The sequence below is a fragment of the Hypanus sabinus genome, chromosome 14 (assembly GCF_030144855.1).
Source record: "Hypanus sabinus isolate sHypSab1 chromosome 14, sHypSab1.hap1, whole genome shotgun sequence".
Lineage (NCBI taxonomy): Eukaryota > Metazoa > Chordata > Chondrichthyes > Myliobatiformes > Dasyatidae > Hypanus > Hypanus sabinus.
In genome coordinates, this window is record NC_082719.1 from 31,058,565 (window position 1) to 31,081,207 (window position 22,643).

Sequence of the window (22,643 nt, forward strand, 5' to 3'; positions counted from 1 at the left end):
GTTCAGGTTTGGAAACATGGCAGGGAAAATCACAAGGGAAATTTGGGAGATTTGGGAAAGGAGATATGTAGGAAGTTTGCACTTCCACCATCTTCATCCTATGTCTCAAATGAGAGTTACTGAGTAGGGATAGATTTACAGGAGCATAATATGATTCTCCATGGTTTCTTGCTCATTGCTGAATCCGGTTTCAGCATGACAAGTGACTGCCAGTATTATTGGCAGTGTCTGCTCCATAGGCATGAAGGCTGGCCTCACTCCTCCTTTCACGTTATATTTGAAAGCATAAATGCAATGTTCTGAATAAAATTAAAAATGGACAAACCTAGGTGCACCTTATCATTATATTTTCTTGACTTCAATCTATTTCCTGAACCTACTCCAAGGAAAGGACAGAATACTGTTAAAGTTCACTCACAGCTGCTAGTTCATCACATTAATGGGAAACGTACTACTGGTACAAATAATTCTTATTTGACATGTTCAGACGCTCCCTGAAGAGAATGAATCTGGGACATTTCATCACCTGACTTCCATTTTTAACTGGTTTGTTATAGTGGTACTGCTATCAGCTTCAGTTCAGTGTATAATATATTTTCTGGATCTGCATGGACAGACAAACTAATGCTTTTGGCTTGTTCATTTTGACAAATATTGCAGACTTTTCAAAAGCACACTTTTGAAAAATCTTATATTTTTTATTCATAATGAGAGATTAATGATTTGGATTATGAAAAGAAAATGCCAAAACAACCAAAGTAATAGAATTATGTGCATCATCATTTTCTGCTCAATTACAGGATAGTTTTCTTAATGAATACTAAAATGATGTAACAACAGGCAGGCACACATATTGTGCCTTGACTGTCATTAGTTGTTCTTGGCAGATCAGCTGAGGACAGGTTAATGTGCTGTAGAATGTCCCTCAATCAAAAACTGCAGCCCTTCCTGATGGTCTTGGTTCAATGGATGGAGGGAAATTAAATCTCTTTTTTTTCTGGTGCAGGAGTGTTAGATTCGCAGACATCCCTGTGGGACATATAATTCCCAAGATGAACTGTGCAGTTTTATGTTTTTTTTTTCAAGCTAAGTAGAAAATCACAGTAAAGTAAAATGCTTTTTAGAGAATTTTTTATTTTCTTTCTGGGCCTAATGGATGCTTTCTGATGTATTACTGCAACTAAGCAATGAAGGTTCTAAAACAGGGGTTCTCAACCATTTTATGTCATGGACTCTGACCATTAACTGAGGGGTCTGTGGGCCCCAGGGTGGGAGACTCTGTCAACTGTTCTATTTTGCATAATTTTAAGTATTTCCTTCAGTGAAATATGTATTATGCGAAGTCTCAAAATCTGGTTTTAGTTCAACAACTTCTAATAACTTCTAATACTGATAAGTGCATCAGGAATATAACCTTCTTACTTTAGATGTGACTGACGCCAGATCAGTTCTGTAACCATAGTAGTTTCACAAATGGAAATGGAAATTTAAAAATCTTCTTCAGCATGTAAAATAAACCAATTAGTAACAGATAAGACATGTGGATTGTAGAATTATTTTCTATAAGATGGAAAGATCAATGTATTGGTGACTGAATTAGTGAATTATAAGTATCTTTTCAATTCTGAGGCTCAAGTAAAGGTTGAAGGGGAGATGAAAAGAAATGTTTTCATCCTGAGGCTGGTATTGTTCTAGAACTCACTACTTGAAAAGGGGGTAGTGACAGAAATCTTTATCAACTGCCTGATTGAGTACCTGAAGGGATGTAATCTGTTGGGCTATAGACGGAAAAGTGTTAAAATAGCTCAGGTCATGTGGTACTTTTTGGACTTGCACAGGTGTTAGGGGCCAAATAGTTTCCTTCTGTGAGAGTAATCTTCCAATGAGTTGAATGTGCTGTGTTGTTCTTTAATTCTGTACAATGCTAAAACAGTGCCTGTGGGTACAACACACATAGAATTCTGGAGCTAGTCACTATGTCACTTTTCCTTCCTGTCCTCCACCAATTTCCATTGGCAAGTTTGTGAATTGTGAGGACGACACTATAACGTTTCAAGGTGATTTAAACAGGTTGAATAAATGGCAAATGATTGCAGATGATGTATATAAAACGGTTAAGTGTGAAGTTACTCGTGTTGATAGAAAATCAGAAAAACAAGTATTATTTATCAGGAAATGTTAATGTACAAAGGAGATCAGTATCATTGTAATATCAGTCACTGAGATCAAGTTTAAAGGAAAAACAAGCAGTTAAGAAGCCATATGGTTTGTTGGCCTACATTGTGTGCAAGAACAAGGCGACCAAGATCAAGATTGTATAGTCATACAAGATCTTGCTGGGACTACATCTTACCAAGGGAAGGATTTATTCCCCATTGAGGGATGCATTGAAGGTTTATCAAGCTGAGGAGGACCTTCTCTGAGAAGTTTGGGTTGATTAGGGCAGTATTACTCAATGCTAGAAGAGTCAGAAGGGGTCTCATTTAAATCTACTATGGAACTCGAAAACAATGATGCAGGGAGGATCCTTCTCCCTGGCTTGGGAGATACTCAGAGAGTGGATATAGGGTAAGACATCAGGGGTTGTGAAGAGGAGGTAGTTGAACCTATGGAATTCTCTGCCACCTAAGGCAGTTGAGGCCAATCAACTGAATGCTTTTGATGAAGTGATACTTAGATTTTGGGACACAAAAGGGATCAAGAAGTAAAAATGTGAACATGGTGTTGAGATCAAGGATCAGTCATAATGGGATTGAAAGCTGAAGCAGGCTTGAAAGGCCAAATGGACTCTTCTAGTTCCTATTTTCTCTGTATCAAAGTATAGACTATAGGTTGTGAGTCCAGTTAGAAATAAAAGAGAGGTAAGAGACTGCAATATCTGGTAAATGCAATGAGATAAAATTGTTATTTCATTTCATTTCGTATCATTCAAAATTCTCATTTTTAAGAAAATGCTAGAGATGAACTAACTCCCCATCAAAATAGAACTTTCAGCCTTATTAACATATAAAGTAACAATCAGAATAGACCTTAATAAACATTGAGATAAGCCACAGACTCCCAGACGATACCAGTCTGTAAAAGGGAAACTTGAGCGATTTGCCGTCATTATCATTTTCCTTTAGTAATATAGAATGGCTTTGTTAATGTTTACAATTATTACATTGAAAGTGATCCTCTTCCTGCAAGTGGCTTACCACTAGAGTAATGAAGAATTTATTAGAAGTGGTGGGCATATTGATACAAAAATATACATAAACTATATTCACCAGGCAGTTGAATAACAACATCTTGTGTGTCAGTAATGCTACATTACAAGAATTGCCTGAGAGACTGGAAATTTTTCACTTTTCTGATGCTAGAAAACAGTTTTATAACTGCATCACAATCATTTGAACCCATCATATTTGCATTTGATATTGGAAACAACATAGGCTGGCTAGGTAAGATATTTCCCTGTTTCTTAAGATGTCACAGGATCTGCAAACATATTGAACTTCTACATAATTAATTCACTAATAAAGAACAGCAAATATTTTGAATCGGTGAATTTATCATCTTTTTTTCCCCACATAGTAAATTCACAAAGATTGTTTTAAGATTTGTTTGAGATGGCCCAATAAAAAATTTAAAATAGTGAGTGACTCACATTTTGATCGTTTTTCTTATGAATATAATGAATATAGAAACATATGCTCGGAAATTATTTCTATATCTCCCTCATTTGGTTTCCTGCTGTGTTGTACACCCTTGCTTAAACATCCTGACATAAGTCAGCAGCTAACCATGTCTGGCATCAAAACTGATGCAGGTGTAGCTCCCAGACTTCAGGCATTATAAAGACATTTGATCAAAATTAGGGAAGCCAGCTGTAACTAATTTAAATTTTGCATCAATTTCTAAAAATGACAAGAAGCTAAAACTACCCCATAGCGTGAAATAATTTGCTGGCATCACCTGGGCTCAGATGTCAGGCAAGGCTAGTGAGCTTCTATCACAGCTTTTATCCCACTGTTATCAAATTCTTGAATGGACCGCATGACAGTAAGATGCTCTCTTGTGTCCTTACTTCATTTTCGGATCTGATGTTTAAGCAACAGTTGGTTTCTGATTTTTTGCAGTTTGGAGACAATATTCTGAGACCTTCATAGGACTTAGTATTACATATACTGCTTTATTCAGGCTCTGACTAATGGAATTTCCACTGAAATGCTGAATTTTGTAATGATTTGATCTGTAAAATAGTATGCAAGAGAAGCTTTTCATTGTATCTTGGTACATGTGACAGTAATAAATCAATAGCAATACCAGTACTTCAGTATGCTATGACTGGCTTTTCTGTCTATTGCTTGATACATTTTGCTTTAAGAAATGTATTTATTATCTCCTTGAATGTATTTAATGACTTGGACTTCTGCGGTGAACAATTCCATGTGTTCACTGCCACCTGAATGAAGAAGTTTTTCTTAGTTCTCGGTTCTAACTCACACTCCATCCTGGTGTCTGTGAACTCTGGATCTGGACTTCACAGTCTTACGGCAACTTATCCCCTGTATCTGTCTACCTAATTCTATTAGAATTCTACAAGTATCTATGAGATTCCATCTCACTTCCCTATACTCCAATGAATATAGGACTAACTCATATCATCTCTCCTCACCCAGGAGTCCAACCATCTGGAAATTGTCCAGTAAGTTTTTGTTGCATTCCCATCATGTCAATAATATGACAAAAACCCAGTGCAATCCTCTGAAGGGCTCCCACCAAAGCTTATACTCACTCCCACAAATGCCCTCTCAAATATCTCAGCAAACAAAAGATCCAGTGAAAAGGAGAAACTGAAGTAATCTGTGTCGTAACAAAATAGTACTTTGGAAAATAATGGGCTAAAGGCTAACAAATTCCTTCTCCCTAATAATCTACAAACTAGAGAAGGAGGAAAGAAGGAAGAATGGAAGGAGGAAAGAAGGAAGAATGGACGGATGGAAAGGAACCTTTTTTGCTTGGTCTGCATTCTGCCTATACTCTTTCTATCACCCTGTTGTTCCTATCATACTTATTCTTGGTTACTCTCTGCTGCTTTCTCAGGTTTTCAGATAGACATCCTATAGGGCAGGAGTTTAAAACAATGAGGGGCAATCTTGCAGCAGAGTATATACAGATGGCCCTCCTTATCCATGAGAGATTGGTTCTGGGACCTCCTGCAGATACTAAAATATGTGGATGCTCGTCCCTTATCTAAAATGGCGTAGTATTTGCATATAACCGTCGCACATCCTCCCATACACTTTAAGTCATCTCTAGATTATAATATAATACCTTTATACAATGTAAATGCTATGTAAGTAGTTGTTATACTGTAATGTTTAGGAAATATTGACAAGAAAAAAAAACTGTACATGTTCCTCCCGCTCACAACACAAACAGTGAATGAATGAGACGCAGTGAACAATGATCAAACAATGAGTAAAACTTGTAATACCTGTACAGTAGTTGTTACACTGTCTTGTTTAGGGAATAAGGACACTTTGGAGGAGGCTCAATAATACTAAAGTCAGGAACTGTGGAGGTTGAGGGCTGAGGATCTTCAAGCATTGAACATTGAGATTTCAGAATTGCAGATGCTTTAGTTAGAAACATTGTTATAGGAAGCTGTCTCCCATGACCTTTACGTCCTTGAGGCTGTAGCACTTTACATAGCCAGCCATCCCTTACTAGCCTTAAACTCCTTTCTCTCGCTCTCATCAACCGCATCACAATAGTGCTCATAGAGACTAGGAGCTTTCTCACATATAACTTGGCCTTCAACAGGGATATGCTTCCGTGACATGTTCTATCTTCTCGGTGAGAGATTGCACTTTTCGCTCCCTCTTAGCCTTTGAGGAATTACTTTGACTACCTAATTGCTTTTTAGGAGCCATTTTTTCACAGGAACAGAGGCGAATGAACAAGACGCGAGGCAAACAATGCTCGAACAACAAGTGCACTTCCGGGTTTTCTTGATACGCGGTTGGTTGAATTCGCACACGCGGAACTTGCGGATAAGAAGGGCCAACTGTAATTCTTTAAATATTTGCTGGAAGACTGGTTCCAGGACCTGGAAGGTTTCTAACTGTCTATTTGTCCAGAATTTTAATATTTGAACAAGAAGATTTAGGAGCAGCTTAGAGATTAAACTGACAGCATGTCCGGAGGCACATCCAACTAGTTAATTTAAGCATTGTAGGGAGCAGATCCCTCCTCCTTCCTTTATTTATAATGGGAGAGTGTAATGGGAAATGCCACTTCTGGATCAACATCCACATTCACATAAGATTAATACACAGAAATAGATTGATACTTTCAGTGTAATTCTTTAATGAAGTTATTAATTCTTATTGGATTAGTCTGGAAGTTGGCTCAAGTTAGCACCTCATTCAGATGGCCCAAGTATAAAATGACAAAACGTTTATAGTTGAGTAAAGTATCTGTCCTTTCTCACCAGTGATTTAAACATAAAAATGTGCAGTTTTTTATAAACAGTTTGTATTCTGTTATAAAATTGTGTTAATTGGTTTCAAAACAGATTTGTGTTAATCTAAGGTATCTAAATAAAGTCTGAAAAGCGTAGCAGTTGCCAAAATAAAAACTGGAAATGAGAGTCATTTTGCAGGTTGAGATCATCAACATACACGCATGTATTCCTTGAGAATTACACGTTTCCCTCTTGAATGTGGTCATATTATGACCTGTATTACTGTTGGTAAGAATTGAAACCACATCTGCATTTTCTAAAAGCTGTAATTTATACATGCAGAGAGATTATGTTTTTGCATAGAAGAGAAAATCACATTGGATTGCCTACTTTGCATGTCGTTTATAAGAAATGATGATTCCCTTTATGATCTGGAAGCAATTATCAGTAGGTAAGGGTTATTGATTGGGTTGAGAAAGGGATATTCTCATTTCGACTGAATCCATCAATTTCTGTATTGTTACACTACTGGAAATTATCAGTCTCCTCATAATAAAATTAGGCTGCTTTTAATTACTGGAATTGATATAACAATAACTATTAAACTGGGGTTCTTTTTCTCTCCTTCCACTTGAATATTCAATAGACCAATTTCCATAAAGACATTTTAATACTAGATGCAACCTCCCCTTGCTATTTCCTTTCACCATTCCAAAGGGACTGTTCTCTCCAACTTATCTGGTCCACTCTTCTAACTCCACTGACATCCACTCTCCAGCATTTTGTGTGAAATGCACACTTTATTTGTTGTCAGAGACTCAGTGAGCCAAAAGATCCATTTCTGTTCTATGACATTGGTTGGAGAATGCTTCAGCTGAGCCTGTTCTTTAGTCGGAGAACAAGGGGTTGAATAGTTGTTAATGAAATCCAAATCCATTTCTCCACTGCAAAGCCATGGAAATTGAGTCTTTAACAGTGGCTTCTCTTACAGCTGACTCACAGAAATATGGCTGAAACCTCAATGTGTGGGTGCAAATAGACAACACCAGTTATAAACATGTCTGAGTTCTTCTACCCTCCATTTGATTTTCATTATTTAAATGCAGCTTACAGTGGATTGCATATATTCCATTCACACCAATAATTATCAACAGCAAAACAATGAGCTGCGAAGAACTGCCCGCCACCATGATGAGCAATGCCACTGCTCTGTGGAATGCACGGTAGAATTCTAACTAAAACTGTGCTGTCGGAAGAGATATTAATCTTAATATTGATTAAATTCAATGGAATGTTTACAATCTACTGGAAACTTGCACAAGCTGGTCTTTCTTTAGAGAGAAAAAACACAGCAATAATGTGATAACAACAGTGATTGAAACTGAGTCATTGAATTGAAACAATAGAACCTATGAAACTTGAACGCGTTATCTATTACTGCTAAGATGTAATAAACAGATGGGTAACTTAATGACTTGCTAATTAAAAGAAACAAACCACCAGTGCTTGTCCCAATTCATCAGAGCAGCACAAAAATCAAGCTGAAGCTGAATCTTAGTGGAACATGAAGCATAAATAGATTCTTTCAATGCTTTGAGATACAAAAATAACATGCTTTAATTATATCATAAATTTAAAGCACTTTACGCTGTAATACAAGCCTGTACGCTCAATGCCCCATGTTATCAAACAGCATTAAAGTTATATTGGGCAATAATAATGGGCTATAGAATAATGACGTATACTCTTCAAGCAATGTGAACATCTGGTTATATTCCATGTTGCTGAAAGCAAATGAGAGATAGGGACTATGAAGGTCCTGAACAGGCCAAATATTTGCACCCATCTTTAGTGATAAGCAATTTCTACAGCTGTTTTTTTTTAAATGGAAAATGTTAATTTATATTATTGTCACTCTGCAGTTAACAATGAATTGAAAGGGAAGCATTTACCACAACATGCTGCCAGTGGAAAGTGGTAAAGATGAAGCAATAGAATACTTCTCTGGTCAATCAAATAACAATCCAATGGTTCTGGAGCATAATTGTCGATGTCTCAAAACTTAAGGCATAATTGCACTGGTGACAAGGGTAATAGACATTACCTTACACAGCTGTGATATTTCTGCTGCTGGACCGTCAAGTCATCAGCCAGGTCCATCTGTCTCCAGACGTTTCATCCCCAAACTCAGAACATCCTTGGGATGGTGGGACAGCAGAAGGTGATCAGTCTTCTACCGCTGATGATCAGACTTCCAGCTACAGCCAAAGCCAACAGGACGCTTTCTCTGCTGCTTGGGCCATGGTGTTAACGGCTCTCTCCCTGCTTCTCCCTTGTATCCCTAAAGCTGCCATCATCTTCCAGCATGACATGGCGAGAAATCCTCTTGACCGCAGTTCGACAGGGAAGTTCCATGTCTGCCAGCCTTGCCGTCTGCAGTCTGCCACTAGGTCTTCGTACCTCGCCAGCTTCCTCTCGTGGGCCTCTTGGCATCGGGTCTCCCATGGTACTGTTAGCTCTATCACCACGAGCTTCTCTGCATTTTCTGACAATAGTAGAACGTCTAGTTGAAGTGTGGTCTCTGCTGTTGGTGGAAATACCAGCTTCTTTTCAAGCTCGACCCTCATCTCCCAGTCCTTTGTCATGCTCAGGATACCGTCTCTGCACCTGTTTGTTGCTGTAGGATGTTCCCCAGTCCTGAAGAAGTTTGGTTGGCTGTCCTTTTTGTGGTCCTTCTTCCTCTCTGTCTTCAAAGAGTGGGTAAGTGCTCTCAAAACCTGGTCGTGTTTCCATCTGTACCATTCCTGGGGAAGGGCAACCTGGCACGAAGAAAGAATATGCTCTAGGTTGGCTGGTTTCTGGCACAGGTGGCATGCTGGGTCTTCTGTTATTGCCCAGTTCCACCAGTTTGTTGGAGTTGGTAGTACATCGTACACAGCTCTCATTTAGAAGATCCTTTTATACAACCTACATTGCACACAACATGCTAGGTAACTCTAAAGCTTAAACATTAATTCTGACATTGTGTAATTAAACATCTTATTGAGGGAACAAACTAAAGGATTACAGCAAGTACTTTGTTAATAGACTGATGTTAATCACTGACATTTAAAAAATTAAATCTATTAATAATGTGCAAACATCATAAGCTGTAATAAGCACGGTTCATGAAATAGTTCCATGTTTTTTCCAACAAATTCTCCCAGACCTTTCCCTCAGAAGTGTGCTCTTGGATTATGAGACCACTATCCAATTTCCTCAGATGGTCTAACCAGCACAATCAAATCATTTTGCATAGCGTTGCCACACTTGTTAAATGTGACTTTTAAATGCCATTTGATATAGAGAATGCAGCATAATCAGTGCAAAGGAAATCAGCTTAACCTTGCTTTGGTGTGTACAATTAATCCATAATTCTTCAACATACTAAGCTTGCAAGCCCAATGTATGTTAGCATTTTATTGTCATGATGTTGCATTGAGTTATTCTTTACTCTTTTTGTTGGTCTGATGAAGGTAGTAATAGATTTTCCTATGTTCAACTCAAAGGTTAGAGGTAGTATGGATTGTGTGGAAGATTGTTGTAGGTTACAGTGGGATACAGAGAGGATGTAGAGCTGGGTGGAGAAGTGGCAGATGGAGTTTAATCCCAAAAATGTGAGGTGATACACTTTGGAAGATTGAACTTCAGGGCAGGGTACAAAGCAATGTGGAGAAGAAGAGGGATTTTAGGTTCCAAGTACATAAATCCCTCAAAGTTGTTGTGCAAACTAATATGGTGGTTAAGAAGACCTATGACATTTAAGCCTTCATATTCAAGGGATTGAGTTCAAGAGGTTATGTTGCAGCTCATAAAACTCTGATTACGCCGCACTTGGAGTATTATGTTAAGTTCTCATTGCTTCATTATAGAAGGATGTGGAAACATTACAGAGAGTGCTGAAGAGTTCTAACAGGATACCGCCTGGATTAGAGACCATGTCTTATGAGGAAAGGCTGAGTAAGCTAGAGTTCTTCTCTTTGGAGCAGAAGAAGATGAAAGGTGACTTGCTAGAGGAGTATTAGATACTGTAATAAGAGAATTGATAGAGTGGACAGACAGAGCCTTTTTTTTCAGGGCAGCAATAACTAAAAGCAGACAATTTACTTGGGGGAGATGTCAGAGAAAGTGTTTTCTTTCTTTACCAAAAATGATGTTTTGAAACTGTTGCAGGCAAGATATTATGTGTATAGTTAACCTTCAAGCCCTGAATCCACAATAACACTTAAGTTAGACATGACTTGCCAGTTATTGCAAATCTGATATGGGATCCCTTTGATAGCTTTTCCTGCAATACCTAATACCAAGATATTTCTGTAACAACCAAGAAAATTCTGGAGGAGCTCAGCAGGTCAGGCAGCATCTATGAAAGGAGTTAATAAACAGTCGAAGTTTTAGACCAAGATCCTTCATCAGGACTGGCTTCATCAGAAACCCTTCATCAGAGTCCTCTGCAGTTATGTCCTTTACTTCTATACAAAGGATAATGTTTATATCACTTACATCTTGTATGCACACTGAACTGTTTCACTGGAATACATTGACTTCTTTAGGCGTAGACAATGAAATTGGACCAATTGTTCTACATAGATCTTATACTTACCAGATCATAGACCTACCAAATGCCAGCTATGGCATTTGGTTCAGGCGTTCACTAGTGATTTTTTTTTTGTTATGAGTATGCTGTTCAAATAAACTGGGCAACAAATAATGACTTCTGTACTGACTGATTTGAAAGAGGCACCTTTTTGACAGCATGGGTTAGAATATTCATTATATCATTGTACATTATGAAAAATAATTCTTATAATTCCAAATTATTTACCACGCTAATGAAGTAATTGTCTGAGCTAGTTGAGAATTAAATAGGAACCTGAGACAATACCTTTCCACAATTGTATTTTAACTGCCATGGGCTAAAATCACTCCAACATGTTTTAGAAGGAATTATTATTTTGATATTTTCTGATGCTGCTTGCGTATGGGGGGGGGGGAGGTTGAGGCTTTAGGGTTCTTACGTTCTGTCTGTCATTCATTCTTTGGGGATTTACTTTTATTTGAGGATGTCTGTGGAGAGTAAGAATTTCAGGTTGTGTATTGTATATATACTCAGACACTAAATGGAACCATTGAACTGTTGAAAATGCAGGTAAGCTTGATGATTCTCTACATTCATTTAGCACATACAGGGTTTGCTTCACAGTATCACTTGGGTTTGATTCTGACTCCTGGTATTATCTGTGCAGTAAAATCTGCCCATTTTCCCTGTATTTCCCTGGGTACTCAGTTCCCTCCCAAATACTAAAAGCAAGTTGACCAGTTGACTTCTGTGAGCTAGAGTATGAAAGAAAAATAGGAACAGAATTAATGGACATGTAAGTGAGAATAGGTGATGTGAAACTGGAAGTATGTGGGGGAATGGGGCTAGTAGGAATGCCCAGAGATCCAGCAGAGACATGGGGGGTGGGGGGGGCTTTCCTTCTAAGGCTTTCCTTCTGTGTCGTGACACATATAGTATGATTGATATGAATGACATCAGATAAAGGAATTTATGGTAGCATCAGAATTAACAATAACATATTAATAATTAATCTTACTGTTGGAAATTTGTGGCTTCGTTTATAAAACCAGAACAATTAATTGCTGTATTCATACAGGTATTATTTTCTTAACCATGTTTTACTTATTTATATTATGCTATTAAAGTCATTTAGATTTCTGGCAACCTGCATCAACAGCTTTTATTTTAAATGTTACATTAGCATAGGAAAATATATCATGGAGCTTAATAGGAGAGTAATCATTCAAATACTGACACTGAAGAAGCAGCTATTAAGGTAACAATTCAACTGTTTTCAATAAAGAAACAAGTTTTACAGAAGGTTTAAAAGCAGGGGAGATATTGAAATTATGAGCTCAATCCTCATATTAAGAGCTGTAACATACCATGCAACATTTTTGGAAACCATAAGTGTGGAATCTAATAATCTTTACAAAGGTCAGAATCCTTCCCCGACGACAGGGACCTTCAACTTGAGAGCACAGGTTGAAAGTGAGAGGGGAGAAATTTAAAGGCAAGCTGAGAGTAAGGTTTTTCACACCAAAGTTGACGGTTATGTGGGACGAACTGACAGAAGAGGCAGTGAAGACAGATACAATTTCAACATTTAACAGGCATTTAGACAGACACTTGAATAGGAAAGGAGCTGAGTATGCAGGCCTAATACAGGCAAATTAATTAGTACAGAAGGGCCCATTTTGGTGTCTATTTCTATGATTCTATGTTTCAATAAAGATCTTTTAATGTACTGTAAATTCTTTCTTTGTAAAAGCATATGTATTCGTAAATATTACTTCTTATAGGGTAAATTACAGAAAATGACTTCTGAGCAAAATAAAGAGAAAATCTGCAGATATATGTTGCTCCAAACAAAATGTCTTCATCATATTGGATACAATAATCAGTGTTTTCCTTGCAATTCAAAATATCGAGAACCTTTCTTATACATACAATCACTTTGCACTTTGTTAAGACTCTTGACAAAGGTCTGTAAATGAACTCCGATAATGACATTTTCTAGTGGGACTTAACTCATCTTTGAGTATGACCAACTATGTGGGCAACACAATATTTGTTGAAATAAGCGCAATAGATCACAGACAGTCAATTTGTGTTAAATGTAATTTGCAGCTAAATTTTTGCATATATTAACATTGTCAGTGGAGTCAGAGGCATAAAATTAACCTCATGACTTAAATTTCAAGAAAGAAAGAGTAAAATACAAAACAAACCAATAAATGCCTGGAGACATCATTGCTGGTATTAAAAACATAATTCTCTAACACATAACAGAGTTTTAATAAGTTTTCTTCTTTACAAGGTATTTTTTTAATCTTAGAATCTCACTTATCCTGTTTTGTTATTCTATAGAAACTGACAGCCTCTGGCATCTTAGTTGTATATTAAATGTTTCTGAATGTGATGGTTATCTCCTGCATCTTTCCTAAGTAAAAAAAAAACTGTGGAAAAATAAATAATCTATTGAATTTAGTAACCTATTTTAGTTATGGGAACTAAATGGTTCCAATCTCCTAATGGAAACAAGTGTCAATATTGAGGTCTCATCTGCTGTACCTTTGTTATTTTAGTACTTTACCTCACTGCAGCTATCTGTTTAACCTCATGTACTCATTAATCAGAGCTGACTAAAGCACTGAAGACAGATTAAAGTTGTAGTCATCCTATGACAAACTACATCACCTTCCTGTACCAATACTCCCTCTACACCCCCATGCCTCCCCCAAGTATCTTTCCATCTCCTACAATATTCACCCAGCAGTCTTATATTGTATGTAAAAGTAGTTAAAAGGCTGAGTTTAAGTAAGTCATCCTAAGTCCCAAAGGTCTTCCTGAGAAGAACAAGTTTGCTGTTATATGTCACCTAAAATGGCCAACTGCATCCCCAAAAATACTTGTATGGACAATGAAGGCATTTTCAAATGTGATCATTGTTATATTGTTGGAAAAGCAACTACCAGTTTGCAATAGCAACTCTCCATGAATAATAAGATAATAAGCTCAGTCTGTTCTGAGTGAAGAAGACTGTGCAGTATGCATTTTCCAGGTCACTGAAGGAATTCATCTGCTCAACTCTAAACAGGCCAGAAGGGTTCCTCATTACTCTTCTGAGAGTAGGTGGGCCATTGATTTGAACTCCACCCCCCCCCCACATGGCAGCACGTCCAAGAGTGAAATTTTACATCAGCTTTGATTTTGTACTTGAGTTGCCTGAGTTGGATGTGACCTTCTGCCTCAGAGACCATAGTGCAATCACTGATATCTAGATGATACATTAGCCCCCCCCAAACAAGGCTACATTTGGATAACTTGAACAAACTATGGTTAGCTTGAGGTTGGGGGAAATCAAAGGGAGGGGGAATCCCCATGAGACTTCCTGTCCTTGATCAGATGGTTAGAAACCAATTGTGCAGAAACGAAGTAGGGTGGCTGTGAGGCATACTTATAAATCTCTCAACAACTTGCGTAATGAAACCACAGGTCATCCAGATGCAAATTAAATACACAGAACTAATTAGTTAAATGAATAAGTGACATCTGCACAATTACTTTCATGCAGCAATAAACCAAGAGTTGATAAAACCGAATCAGAAATTATGGCCTGGTAATTTTAGTGCACATGAAATGCAAGCTAGGTGAGCACATTAATGAGGTGAAACAGAAAAGAGATTGCACATTTTTTGGATTCATTATCGTTCTGCCCAGGAAGTAGCCTGACTCTGGCCAACTTGACAGTAGGTCATAAGGATTTAATTTACTCTGCATTTCTACTCAAAAATAAGTGAATCAGAGTTCCAAAAACATGAATTAATTCCTGTGGACCCCAGGGGACTTCCAGTGAGCTGATATTCACTACCTGGTATAATGGACATAGTAGGCCCACTCTACTATTTTTCCGTAAAAATACTGGAACCTGTCTCCTGCAACTGACTCCAATCCAGGATTTGCAACTTAAACCACCTGCACAATCAAGCATTAGCAAACCTGGAAACTGTATTAGGCGACTCTGAGACACAACAACATATCACAGAATATCCCACTTGTCTTTTTCTGGAAAGAAAAATGGCATTGGTGGTTGAAAATTAGTCTTCATTAATAAAGAGAAACAGACCATTGACTGACAGTATTAAAAACTTTAAGTAGTATCAGCTGCTGGCTATAAGACCATGAAACATAGGTGTAGAATAAGGTCATTCAGCCATCAAGTCTACTCTGCCATCTAACTATGCCAGCTGCACAGCCGCTAAGCAACAAGACCTGCATTGTGTGGTGAAGGTGGCCCAGCAAATTGTCAGGATGGAGCTCCCAGGACTGGACACCATCTATTCCAGCAGACTCAGGAGGAAAGCAATCAGCATAACCAGAGACACCACACACCTCACTGTTTGACCTGCTGCCATCCAGTTCAGGGCACTAAAAGCCAGAACAAATAGACTGAGGAACAGCTTCTACCCCAGAGCTGTGGCCTCCATCACACCACTCCCACAGAACAATGACTGAAACTATGAGTGCACATATGCATAAACAAGGACTCAAATACTTGCACTAACGGCTCTTTGTGCATTACTGTGATATTCTGGTGCTGCTGCAACTTATTTTCTGCTACTTATCCATTTAATACTGTTTTTCTATTACTGTCTTGTTTTTATCTACTGCTTTGTTTGATTGCCCGAGAGGAAGCCAAACAGAGCTTCATTGTACCTATGTATAATGACAATAAAAATCACTCAATTCAATTCAATTCAATTATCGCTCAACTCCATTCTCCTCCTCATAACATTTGACACCCTAATTAATTAATAATCTATCAACCTTCTCAGCCATCTGTGGTGATAAATTCCATAGATCACCATCCACAAGCTAAAGAAATTCCTCCTTATCTCTGTTCTAAATGGATTCCTTTGAATTCTGAGTGCTTTAGTCCTAGACTCACCCACTATAGGAAACATCCTGTCTCTATCTACTCTGTTTAGTCTTTCAACATTCACTTGGTTTCAATGAGATCCCCCTACATGTTTGCTGGAATCTGGAGCAACAAAATATTGACTGGAGGAGCTCACTGAGTGAAGCAGCATCTGAGGGAAGAAAGGAATTGTTAATGCTTCAGGTCTAAAGCTCGCAACAATTCTTTTCCCCCAACAGCTGTAGTTCGGCCGATAGAATTCCTCCAGCAGTTTGATTGTTGCACCAACCAAAGACATATTCTTCCTCCCAGGTATACTAAAGCAAATTTGCTTCAAAGACTTGAGACAGACTGAAAACAAGAACATTTATTTAAATAAGCATATAGAAGAATCTACTGGAGCTCTATGGTAAGAAAAATTTGACTAAATATTCATACACACCAAACAATAAGACTCTAATCTGCTTCAGAATTTTTTAAAAAATAGAACTATCCACTCAGGAATGGATTATAAGGTTAAGGGTTAACCCACATGTTTTCATAGCAAAATATGATGACAGAAAACTACGTCATTTGTATCTGTACTGGTGTGGACAAGAGAGTGGTCTTCTTGAAACATTTTGATTTATTTGTCTCTGTAATAAGATCAGACAATGGACTTGGGTGTCTAATATCAGTTATGTATGTATCACCTGTTGACTCTGTTTAAATTCTCATTTTATGTGTTTGTGAATCTGGGGAGTAAACCTTTCAAGCATTGTTTTCATGAAGTAGTAACTCTCATAGACAATAGAACATTTTCCTAATTACCAGCCATAAAATTAGTAATGGATATGAAATGCTAGTTTGTTATATTTGTCTTGAATTAGAAGTTGAACAGCAAACTAATAATTATGTGCTGTATCCCTGAACAAGATGATAATTTTTCATCTTTTAGTATCTGGCTCCAGGATGGTCACTGGATCATCACAGCAAAATATTTATTTTCCAAATGTAGATTTCCTCCCTTATAGGAACATTAGGTACAATGTAGACTTGCCAATTGCATTCATTATTAAATGGGGGAGGGGATCTTATAGAAACAGATTAAAATTTTAAAAAATGATAGACACAAGGGAATTGTTACCACTGGTAAATGAGATGATAATTAGGAGACATAGCCTCATGATTTAGAGGAATAGATTTAGGACTGAAATGATAAGAAAATGCTGTTCTCAGGGAGTGGTGTATCTGTGGAATTCAGCCATAATAATATGCTTCAAAAGTTCGGTTATGGCTAGAATTAATTACCTCCTGAGCAAGGATCTAGACCTCCAACTGTTCACAATTAGTGAATTGGAAGACTGATTATAACACATCTAAGTTTGATAATGACACTGAATTGAATGGAAAAGCAAACAGTGTAGACGATGCCGGGAGTCTGCAGAGAGATATAGATAGGTTAAGTGAGTGGGCAGGGCTCTGACAGATGGGGTTCAATGTTGGAAAATGTGAGGTCATCCATAGTGGAATAAAAATAGAAGATCAAGTTGTCTTTAAATGGTGAAAGACTGAAGCATGTTGGGCAGAGAAACTTGGCAGTGCTTGTGAATGAATTGGAAAAGGTTGGTTTGCAGGTGCAACAGGTTATGTTGGCCATTGCTAGAGGGATAGAATTTAAAAGCAAGGAAAGCAAGGAGATTGTAAAGGGTACTGCTGCAGCCACATCTGGAGTACTGTAGTTCAGGTCTCCTTACTTGAGGCAAGATGTACTGGCTCGGGAGGCAGTGCAACAGAGGTTCATCGGGTTGATTCTGAAGATAAGGTGGTCAGCCTGCGAGGAGAGATTGGGTTACCTGGGACTATACTCATGATATTCAGAAGAATGAGTGTGGGTTTCATAGAAACATATACAATCATGAAAGGGGTAGGCAAGATAGAGGCAGGAAAGTAGTTTTCACAGGTAAGTAAGGCTAGAACTAGGGGACATAGTTTCAAGATTTGTGGGAATAGACTTAGGATGGAGAAGAGGATGGATCCAGAGAGTAGTGAATCTGTGGAATTCTTTGCCCTGGGAAGAGGTAGAGACTATCACATTAAATACATGTAAGACTTTGTGAGATAGATTTTTGCACAGTAGGGGAATTAAGAGTTATGGAGATAGGGCAGGAAGATGGAACTGAGTCCATGGCCAGATCAACCATGATATTATTGAATGGCAGAACTGGTTTTGAGGGTCTTATGGCCTAATCCTGTTCCTATTTCTTATGTTCCCACCTTTTTAAATGATAGCAATGTTATTTATTAGACACATTTAAAAAAATCTGTTATCTGGCTCCTAGGATTTTCCATAAACACAAACTATATTTGATTATTTGTAACATCAATTAGCCCATAGGTTTCACAGATGGTGTGAAGAAACTAATTATTAATTCAATGTTTCAGCTCTGCTGAGGTGACGTATTTGTAAAAGTCAAAAAGAATGCAGCTGTGTTGTACAGAATAACATTTTATATTTCACACTTCCAGCTGCTGTTGCATACCTTCCCTGAAATGTGATCTGCAGTTTATAAAGAAAATCGCCTGAAAGCGAAAAGATACAGAAGATTGAACTATCACTGTGTTTGACTTCTTCATGGAAGAATTTTTATTTCTGGGTAAAATATTAAATTCATGTCTAACAGCTGCTCTTTATCATTAAATACTCTCAATCCAGTCCTTTAAGTTATAAGGTGTTGTCAAAGTGGCTTTATTTAACCATGGTCAGTGAATCTGTTTTGCTTGTTAAATCTGGAGAAATGAAACTATTTCAATGTGAAGTATCACCTGCAACGTCTCAGGTTTGCGTTTATATGATTCGTTTCACATTCGGAGGAAGTTTTGGTGATGCAGTAACACGATTGCTAGAAACTGCTGCTGGCATGATGTGGTGATAAGGAATTTTCAACTCTGTGTTTTATCATGATATCTGAGCAGGGAGAGCCTTGCCCTAGCTCTGTTTTCCAGCTGCCAAGCACGTCAGGACTAAAATCGAAGTTAACATAATTCCAGCAAAGCAAGACAAAAGGTATTAAACACAACTGGCATGAAGTCACATGGTTTGGCCAAACAACTTGCCTGTCCAGAAATATTCAGGCAGAAATGTGGCTTTCTCCTATTGGATGGCTGGAGACGACTGCAAACTATGAAATCAATTATATGCCAGTAAGTAATCATGAATAATATCATGAAGATTTAACAAATCAATGTATTACAGCTTAACTTATTGAAAAAAACTCTTTAAACATTTATTAGAATTTTACATATTGTTTTCTGTAATTAATTTGCTTAGACTTTTTTTCCCAAATTAGCTTCAGAAGAGCTACATTGAATAATATAAATCCTTAGTTAAAAGTAAGTTACAGTATACAGACATTCAGTTGAATGTTGCTAATCCACTGATCATTTTGCCTGAATAACAATATTCAGATGTCATAAATTCACAGAACAGACCACGTAGAGACTTCAACAAAACAGATTCACATTACGTTCAAGCCAGGTACATATATGTATGCATTTTACACATCTAAACAAAACACTTTCCACATGAATAACACCAACTCGTAAAGCTGGATCATGTACTGTATAATCGCTATAATAATTGCCTTCCTTCTTATGAAACAGACATTTTAAAGAAGTTTTCTTTGCAAGGAAATTTTAAGTCATATAACAAACTACGGTTCCTCATCAGTAATATTTTAATTGGTTGATTTTACTGATTCATTGTTCATGATCATGGGAAATAATAACAAACTAGAAGACAGTATTCAAGGGTAGTAAAAGCTTGAGAATCGATTTGTATGACTATGCCCAAGAAAATATCCTAAAATAATTTTTATTTTGTCAATATTTGGTATTTGCTTTCAAATATGCATCTAACAGGTGACAGACAGATGACAGAAAAGCTGGTTCTATTACACAGTCGACTGCATTGTTACCCATATATATGAAACAAAACTGATTCATACAGCTCAGAAAATCTTTCTCATTTTCTCAGGCATGAAAGGAAGAAAATATACTAGAGCAAGGTACGAGAAAATCACTGTGGGGAAAAAAGTTGTCTCAGTTAAATTTTCCCGGCATTAGTTAGCAAAACAAAACTCTGTGATCTAACACTGTGATTCAAAGTAATTCAATTCTTTCAAGCAACAGCTATATGCCCACTGTAAAGTTTGCTACAGCATCTTCCCAAATAAACACAGCAAATCTGAGACAAGATGTCCCTTACCTTCAACAGTTGCTTCCAGCAGACCAAACTGTTCCAACACCTTAACAAATAACACAATCACCACTAAAACTGCTATCATCTCAAGCCCTTCCAAGTTCATGGTGATCAGGTCATTGTCTCACTGGTGCTGCTAAGAATTTTTTTTTCAGCTGGGCTCTGTTTGTGTGGCCATCAAACTATGTTAAAGCCACAGTTCAGAGAGTGAACACATCCTGTATATACCAAGACAGACCAGGAGTGGCAGACAGATAAGTCAGGCCTGCCAGGATTATCTACTCCTTCGTTATCTCTGAAACACAGAAAAAAACAGCTGTGCATGAATAAACACATGGATCACCTAAAGATTTAGGAGGTCATTCACTAAAGCGTCCTGGAACGACTGTGGAGCAGCTGTGATAGCTAGACTTCTGGGGTTTCACATCTTTTTTATGCCAATGCTGCTGGGTGGCATTGTTGTGGATTATCAGTTGCCTTGGTAACAGGAAAGAGCAATTGAGTGTGGATTCACATTGGATGCCGAGTAAAAATAAGACTCGAATATCCAAAGAAAAGTGAGCAGGAATACAGTGAGGTGATTGAGAAGCTTTTAACGTATTCATTTTCCAATAATTGTGAGCATTGCATTTCTGCACCTTTAAAGAGATTTTATTTTAACAGCTGAAGCTTACTTTTCTGGAATATCCAATTGTCATTTATATCCAACCATGTGAAATCCAGTTGAATGCTACTGCATCTAGATTTTGAAAGGTAAATGCATCACAAAAAATGTTAATTAATTCATTAATTGTAAATTATATATGCACTGCTGTTTAATAAATTTGAGTGGGAAAAAGACGATTTTCAGTGTTTATCGTGTGAAACTAAATGCACAAGTATCAGATAGATATGCAGAGTAAGAAATGATTAATGGTAATTGCACACTTTAACTCCAGGAAGCAGAATATTTATAATGGCATCAGTGCATTTGAAATTCTTCAATGTGATGAATGGTGGAAGTCAAATTACTGTAATGTGCTATAAGAAGAAGAAGCAGCAAGGCTAAAGCTCAAGTGTCAGAAATCATACTGCAGGTTGAGAAAGAGATAAGAACTTTAATGACAGAAAGCAATCAGCTTTGTGCAGTTCATTGACTGGCAGTTAATAAATGTATACATTATGATTACAATGATTACAATCCTGATTACCATTAAAATAATTCAACAGAATATTAATAATATTTCCATATTCATAACAGGTTAAGGATATCTGAAGCATGATTGTGTTTCTTTGAAGTGATAACATTACCCAAAGTAATTCCCAGGTTCAAGTGTTTGTCCGTACTTCATGTGTTTCGGTTTATTTAAAGAAATTGAAGCCATTTATAGGCACCAAAGTTCCCTTTAACAGCATATTTTTGTTCCAGAATCGTAATAAGATCAACTATTTTAGGTCCATGTTTAAAATACATTTCACTTCTGATTGTGCCTGTTTGTAGATTAATCATTATCATAAAGCGTTTATAGTAATCTCTTTTTTCACATTGTTTTGATGTAATTCCAAGAAAGCAATAATACCTATGAACATTAAATGAAATTATTTCAATCCTAGTTTTCTCTTGATTAAGTATGAGTACGGTATATACTATGGTTCAACCAATGCATCGAAGAAATGGAAGTTATTTTTATGAAAACATAGGTAGGAAAATCAAAGTGCTGAAAACATTAGATTGTCCAAGGAAAGTTCTGCAAAACAGTTGGTCTGAAATGTGTAGTCAGGCAAATTCCTACGAAACATGGGCAGAGTTGACAGTGGCTGAGGCTCAATAGCTTAAACAGGAATGGCATGAACATGTTCTATTGAGTGTGAACCTGGTGTGCTTGCCGCTTCATGGTGGAGTGAGTATTGTGTCATGACAGACAGCAGTAACTTATGATGAAAATCCCAATTTGTGGCCTTGAAACCAGTTTATCTTATGTTTCTAGCTGCCTTTCCACAGGTTTTCCAAAAATGCTCAGAATATGGGGGCACTAACTAGATTTCAGTTTACCACCTTCAAAGTCACAATCAGAATATAGTGTTATAAAGTCATTGAAAGATGCAGTATGTAAACAGGCCCTTTAGCCCATCAATTTTGCACTGACCAGCAACCATCCATTTACACCAAGCCAATACTGATCTCATTAAAAAAAAATGTCTTACTAAATTCTATTGAATCTCCCAGACCCTACCTCTCACCTGTGCTCTAGGGACTACTTACTCTGGCCAGTTAATCTACAATCAACACATTCTTGGATATAGGGAGAAACTGGAGCACCTGGATGAGACCCATGTGGTCAGCAGGAAAAAGTGCAGGCTCCACACAGATTTCACCCACTGAAGAAGAAACTGTGACATGGAGAGGATGACAAAAGGGTTTTTGAGAAAAAAACAAGGATTGGGAGCT

At 37.4% G+C, this 22,643-nt stretch overlaps 1 protein-coding gene across 2 annotated transcripts in view; it reads right to left on the minus strand.

The window, feature by feature from the left end:
- kcnip4a (potassium voltage-gated channel interacting protein 4a) overlaps positions 1-20,687 on the minus strand; it is a 283,163-nt gene extending 262,476 nt beyond the window's left edge. Inside the window, exon 1 of one of the 2 annotated variants that reach the window (XM_059988950.1) lies at positions 20,559-20,687. Coding sequence is in view for 1 of the 2 variants with exons in the window: in XM_059988948.1 (XP_059844931.1) it covers positions 20,222-20,321 (100 nt within the window). In the remaining variant the exon portion in view is untranslated. Of the gene's footprint in view, positions 1-20,221; positions 20,522-20,558 lie in introns of those variants that run through there. The other variant, XM_059988948.1, reaches the window with a different exon arrangement.
- Positions 20,688-22,643: the final 1,956 nt, after the last annotated feature.